Source organism: Populus alba, chromosome 8 (genome assembly GCF_005239225.2).
Source record: "Populus alba chromosome 8, ASM523922v2, whole genome shotgun sequence".
NCBI lineage: Eukaryota > Viridiplantae > Streptophyta > Magnoliopsida > Malpighiales > Salicaceae > Populus > Populus alba.
Genome location: NC_133291.1, coordinates 4,009,188 through 4,016,082, shown reverse-complemented (window position 1 = coordinate 4,016,082; position 6,895 = coordinate 4,009,188). Strand labels below are relative to the sequence as shown.

Genomic DNA, 6,895 nt, shown 5'->3' with positions numbered 1-6,895 from the left:
ACATTCGCAAGGCGTATAATAATTTTTCTAAATAAATAATAATAGTAGCAGTACAGAAATACAGAGCCCCTTAACTAGGGTGTGCCTGATCCATGAACCCACAAATTTCTTTCCTTTTTTTTCATACAAGAAAAACTAAAAAACCGTCTCAACTGTCCTCCCGCCGTCGATCACCACCTCCTATTCTTTCCAATTTTACTCTCTCGATCTCTATTTCTCCTGTCTAGCTTTCATTTCTCTTTTGCTACCGCTCTCACCAACAGTATCGATGTTTTATCGATCTGATGTACAGGTCATGATCCGATCGGCTCGTTTTCCGTGCCGGAATCGCTTAAATCAGTAGCTGCTTTGCTCCGCATCTCTCTAAAACCATCGTCTATCGATTTTAGTAACTTATCCTTTTTTGTCCCTCTTGTTTTTGTTAGTTTAGTGAGGAGCTTAACCGTATTTGTTTCTATAACAGGTTCGTTTGTTTCGTTCTCAGTTTTGCTACTTTGTTTTTTTTTTTTTTTGTTTCCTTTTCTAGCTCAAACTTCTTTTTTCAAAAAATCTATTGAAAATCAAGTATTTAAAGTGGTAATCGATTAATTCTAATAGAAATTTTCCAAATCCGTGAGGTCCTCTATAATAACTTCTTATTTTCTTATTTTTGTCCTTTTACCATTTTTTATTATTCAGTTTTGTTTTTTTTTTTATCATTTTCAAGCTCAAAATTTGTAAATTACGAATTCCTTTTAACAACTAAGTTTGCTTTCGTTTTGGCGTTTTTTTTTTTTTTTTTTAAAAAAAAAATCAATGGAAGAAAATCACAATAAAAAAAACAACTACTTAAATTGTAGCGGAGGTGGTGGGGGGATGTCCGAAGTCGTATTAGGGCTCGTGATGCCGTATATAAACGACCCGCGGGACCGCGACGCCGTTTCGTTAGTTTGCCGGAGATGGTACGAGCTAGATGCGTTAACACGGAAGAACGTGACAATAGCTTTTTGTTACAGTACAAGTCCAGATCGATTACGACGTCGTTTTAATGACGTTGAATCATTAAAGCTAAAAGGGAAACCCCGGGCTGCTATGTTTTTTAATTTGATACCGGAGGATTGGGGAGGGTTTGTGACTCCATGGGTTAATGAAATAGCGGAGAGTTTTAATTGCTTGAAATCGCTTCATTTTAGAAGGATGATTGTTAAAGATTCGGATCTGGAGTTACTTGCTGGGTCCAGAGGGAGACTTTTGCAGGCTTTGAAGCTTGATAAGTGCTCTGGGTTTTCCACGGATGGCCTTTCGCACATCGGTCGCTCTTGCAGGTGATTCTATTCGTTTTTTTTTTTTCTTTTTAGATTCGTTTTAGTACTGGATTGATTGATCATGGATGGTATTAATATTTAATGTGCCTGTGCGCGCCAAATAATTAATGTTAGTGTTTATGAAGAAGCTGTAATTGTTGGTCAAGAGTTGCTTATCTTTTTTTTTATGGTTCATTTGGTTTCTTCTTTCTAGAATATTGAGCAGCTATGAATGGATGTGTAATTTTAAGGAAATTTATATAATGCTGGTAATTTGCGTGTTGTGGAGAATTGAAGGTTTATTATATAAGGAAATTCATTATGCACAATTGTGCACCGAGCAATCTCGGTTGTTTTGGTTTACAAACTGTGAAAATGTTGAATGTTAAGTTGATAACTTTAATCAATAAACACCGGCAAGAGTGGGTTTGATGAGTGTGTTCTGAGTTTAATATCCTCGTGTCTTAACTCAACTTGCATGGCTTTGTTTTATGAGGATTGTAAATAAAGTAGAATCAGCAATCCAATTGTTTATAATGGACTTTCTTGATTGTTGAAGTTGTAAGGTTATGGGGTTGGCTGCGGCTATTGCCTACAGTTTGTTGATAAAGGAAAATAATATGCTGGAATGATGGAGTAAGAACTGAATGATCTTTTAACGTTTCCTACCTAGTATGGATCGTGCTCTGGTAAGGCTCATGCTTTAAGTCGTCCTGGAGTTGGAGCTTATTCCCAACTTGCAAGATGCCATGATGCTTAACATCCTGTTATTTGAGGCGCTATTTATCATAACTTCAACCCTCCCCCCTCACCCCCCTCACTTTTCCATTGCCTTTGGATTCGGGGTTCTTAGCATATTTACTATGGTGCATTCGGGGTTCTTAGCATATTTACTATGGTGCATTCATTCAATTTATTGTCATCATCTGTTTCCTCAGGCAATTGAGAACATTATTCTTGGAAGAGAGTGCAATTGTTGAGAGAGATGGTGACTGGCTCCATGAGCTTGCTACGAACAATACAGTTCTTGAGACTCTAAATTTTTACATGACAGAACTTACCAGAGTCAGATCAGAAGACCTTGAGCTTCTTGCTAGGAACTGTCGTTCATTAGTATCTGTAAAGGTTAGCGACTGTGAAATCTTGGATCTTGTTGGTTTCTTTCATGCTGCATCTGCTTTAGAGGAATTTTGTGGAGGTTCCTTCAATGAGCCAGATGAACCAGACAAATACTCTGCTGTCAAATTCCCCCCAAAATTATGCTGTTTGGGTCTTAGCTACATGGAGAAGAACGTAATGTCAATAGTGTTTCCTTTTGCATCCCTGCTCAAAAAGCTGGATCTCCTCTACGCTTTTCTTGGCACGGAAGATCATTGTGTTTTAGTCCAAAGGTGCCCCAACTTAGAAGTTCTCGAGGTACAAACCATAGATGTGTTTCAACTCTATGTTGCATTTAATCGCTGTCTCTATTCATAATTTGTTTTGAATTATATCTTCATTTACCACCCCCTTTATGCAATGGCTTTATGTCTTAGATAACAGTTCCCTCTTATTTCTGTTCTTGATTCACCAGAATCTTGTTTCATATTTATTCATCAAATAAATGCGTGGATTAGGCTGGTCTTATTCTAGAAATAATTGACCGGTTTATCTTAATCTTAATTTAAACTATCCATCTTCAAATCGAAAGCTTGGGAAAAAAAAATTATGAAGGGATATTGTCATTCTGCTTATCAATATAATATCATATCTGCTCATGATAAATTCATAGGTTTGAAAGAAACAAATATGACTTGTCGTGTTATCCCTAACATAAAGTGTATCTCAACTCAATTCTCTGTGTTCTTTTATTGATGCTTTCAATGTGCATTTCTTTATTTTTATTTCTGAACTATGTCTAACACCAATATTTTCCCTTTGCGCTTCTTGCGTGATTTTGTAATTCACTGTGGTTCTGAGGAATGCCGTGTTAATCTTACTAGAAAGGGATTTGAAATTTTTTAGAATGAAAGAGATTTGAAGTTCTTTAAAATGATGAAAATATGCCAGATTACCTAGCCATTTCTGGAAAAAAAAAAAACAGGGGATTCTTGTACTGTTGTTGCAGAACTTCATTTGAGATTTGTGCATGTATTTAGGTTTATATAGTTAACCTTGCCTTTTAAATTGGCAGACAAGAAATGTTATTGGAGATAGAGGGTTGGAAGCCCTTGCCCAGAGTTGTAAACTACTAAAGAGGCTTCGAATAGAGCGTGGTGCCGATGAGCAGGGAATGGAGGATGTGGATGGCCGAGTTTCACATAGAGGATTAATTGCCTTGGCTCAAGGCTGCTTAGAACTCGAGTACATTGCCGTTTATGTTTCTGATATTACCAATGCAGCTCTAGAACATATGGGCACATACTCAAAGAACCTCAATGACTTCCGCCTGGTCTTGCTTGAGCAAGAAGAGAGGATAACCGACCTGCCCCTTGACAATGGAGTTCGAGCTCTATTAAGAGGATGTGAAAAGCTCCAAAGGTTCGGTCTGTATCTCCGATCAGGGGGTTTGACTGATGTGGGTCTCGGATATATTGGACAGTACAGCAGACAAGTAAGATGGATGATTCTAGGTAGTGTTGGGGAGTCTGATGAAGGGCTTTTGGCGTTTTCTAGAGGCTGTCCTAGCCTGCAAAAACTTGAAATGAGGGCCTGTTGCTTCAGTGAGAGTGCACTGGCTAGAGCTGCCTTGCAACTGAATTCTCTGAGGTACTTGTGGGTGCATGGTTATAGAGAGACCTCTACTGGTCATCGTGATCTCTTAACAATGGTTCGCCCATTTTGGAACATCGAATTGATTCCTTCTAGAAAGGTTGAGTCGGTTAATGAAGCTGGAGAAAAAATAGTTTCTGAGAATCCAGCCCACATTCTTGCATATTACTCCCTCGCTGGAGCAAGAACAGACTTTCCAGATACTGTGAGACCACTGGATCCAGCAAACATAGTTGCTGCGTAGAGCTGTATATGAAGTTGATGTCATGTTCTTTTTATTGCCACGTCCTGTTTATAGAATTATTCATCTTTTTACCATTTGGGTAAGAGTGTTTCGGTTTAATTTTAAATATCTATTTTACTTAGACCGTTGTCCTGTAATAAGTCTACGTTCTCAGCTGTAATTTAGCGCTTCCGCTCTAGGTACACTACTGTCTTTCTTCTGTCGTCTGTGGCAGTTAGCTTAACCTTTTGGTGACTTTGTATTTCATCTGCTTCAATGTTGGAAATGTTGCTAGAATTTTGGCTGCTTTTTATTGATAAATACACAGATTTTCACTTGCATCACTGTTTCAAAATTTTCTTCTTGGTGTGCTACGAGAAATGCTCTTCTTACCGAAGCTGATCTCTTTAAAAGAAATCACGCCCACATAGGTTCTCCCGGTTTTTGTGATCATGCACGGGCTAACATGGTTCTGCTAGTGCTTTGGGGTATGCTCCACAAGGGCAGGTTTTGGAAGCTTCAAGGATTGGTCGCTTGTGACGAGGTATCTCAAGAGCAATGACATGCCGGCAAATTTGGAAGCTGGGTGGCAGTGTGTGGCGGTAGGAACTCAGATTGACCCAGAAAGAAAAGTTGACTATCTTCAGAACTTGTAGTGATTGGCAGGGAGTTAAACATGTCTTTGTACAGAGAAGGGAACAGGCCACACCTTCAACAAATAGTCCAACTGTATGGACAGCCATAGCCTATGCCTCCAACCTTGAAGATCAACACAGATTCAGCCTCCGAAGATCTTATCACAAATGCTGGAATCAGCATCATCTACAGAAATCAGAGACTCATCTATTGAAATGCAAATGCGGTAGTGCTCTCCAAGGTGAATCTTTGGCTGTAAGGGAAGCTGTGGGGTTAGCAATAGCCAGAAGGTGGGACAGGGTGGACTTTGAAACAGACTCATCTAATGTAGCTAATGCTGTCTCATCTCACATGGTGAATGCCACTTGGGAAATTTATCCAAATAGATGACATAAAAAGTCTGTCAAGTCTACACCATGGATATGAAATGTATCAAGTTTGTGGCCCTGCTACTGCAGCAGCTGATTGGATAGCTAAGGTTTCTTGGAAAACAACTTGTCCTGCAAATAGGGTTGTTGAACTTGACCCCCCTGCTATGCTGTGTTATGAGGGAGTTTCCAAAAATGTCGTTATTCATCTGATTCAGATTATGTGTTGTTGAAGACGATACTGCATGTTTCTACTCTAGACTTCAAGAATTGTCCACAAAAACGTTCTCTCTCCCATCAATAATTCCTTTCAAATATTTATCTACTCCACAGCTTTATCCGATTTATCGAGGAAGTGGATAGATTATCAGTTTCATCTGACTTGAAAATTCATTTCTAAATATATTAATAATACAAGTTTTTCTCTATAAATCTACCAGTACTTCAATCGTTTTATACTTAACAAGCATTGCTCCTTCGATAGTTATAATAGATATCGTTAATGATAATTTCTTGCATCCATGATTCCGCAGCGATCTAATAATTTATGTCTTTCCAGTTTCCCTGGTTATAGACAACGTGTTTTCTCCTCCTCTTGCTGGAAAGATTTTCAAATCCTTATATTTGGATATGAGGATTAAGTTCTTGTTATTTTAACAAAATCACTTGTCTATTTATTTTTTATCCTTTTGGGAGTTATCGTCTTTCTTTCTTACATCCACCAAAGGGCGAGCTTCAAGATTACAAAACCTAATCTATGTATGTTGTTAACCTCGAGTGGATAATTTTTAGGTCTACAAACGTATCCTTTAATGTCTCCCATGTCTTAAAACTTAAGTAGCTTCAAGGGCAAAAAGGTAATTTAATTTGCTGGGATAGAATTTAATCACAATCGTATTATGCAGGGATCAAAATGTAATAACCTTTTTAGCTAATTGCTTTTGACGACCGTGAGAAATAAACTAGCATTAGCGGGATAAATAAACTGCAGTATCAAATCCTCCGGGTATATTTTCCTGGAAAGAACATTACTCCATTTTGCTATGGAAGTTCTTAATTTGACAGGGAAAAAAAAAATCTCATGATGCATTTTTTAGGCAAAATCATGAGTAGTAGCGGGCCAAAACAGATAGTTTCTTTGATAGGGTGGTAAAACCTTTAACTAGTATTTGATATTACCATAATAATTATTTTTTAAAGTATTTATTTATTTAAAAATATATTATACTAATATTTTTTAAATATTAGCACATTAAAATAATTTTAAAATACATAAAAAAATTAATTAAAAAAAATTCAAAATTTATTTTTCTGTAAAGTAAATTCAAAGCTCAAGACTACGCAAGAGAGAATAAAATCAGGAAAAAGTCGAAAAACTGAAGAAGATGAAGCGAGAAATTAGTGCTGACATTTATTTAGGAGCAACTATATATATATATATATATATATATATATATGTGAATGACAAATACCACAACTGAAGAGAGAGTTTAGAAGAGAATAAAACAAGTCAGATAAATAAACAGTAAGAGCACCAGCAGCCACAAAGTTGTCAAGTCACCTCAGTCTTCATTCATGCATCCTTTTTCTTTTTTTTTTTCATCTTTTTTTTTGCTGATCCCATCAAACGACCG

At 37.2% G+C, this 6,895-nt stretch overlaps 1 protein-coding gene across 1 annotated transcript; it reads left to right on the top strand.

Annotated features, from left to right (window-relative positions):
* On the top strand, window positions 1-4,554 carry LOC118052308 (coronatine-insensitive protein 1). Its single transcript, XM_035063245.2, has 3 exons — window positions 1-1,304; window positions 2,222-2,699; window positions 3,457-4,554. The coding sequence occupies exons 1-3, from the start codon at window positions 796-798 to the stop codon at window positions 4,276-4,278; spliced, it is 1,809 nt and encodes a 602-aa protein (XP_034919136.1). The 5' UTR covers window positions 1-795; the 3' UTR covers window positions 4,279-4,554.
* The last annotated feature ends 2,341 nt before the right edge of the window (window positions 4,555-6,895 follow it).

Bases quoted from the DNA above. Each gene is read 5' to 3' on its own strand.
- LOC118052308 (XM_035063245.2), top strand. From the start codon at position 796: ATGGAAGAAAATCACAATAAAAAAAACAACTACTTAAATTGTAGCGGA. The intron at 1,305-2,221 runs GTGATTCTATTC...CTGTTTCCTCAG, and splicing joins CACATCGGTCGCTCTTGCAG to GCAATTGAGAACATTATTCT. The intron at 2,700-3,456 runs GTACAAACCATA...TTAAATTGGCAG, and splicing joins CCAACTTAGAAGTTCTCGAG to ACAAGAAATGTTATTGGAGA.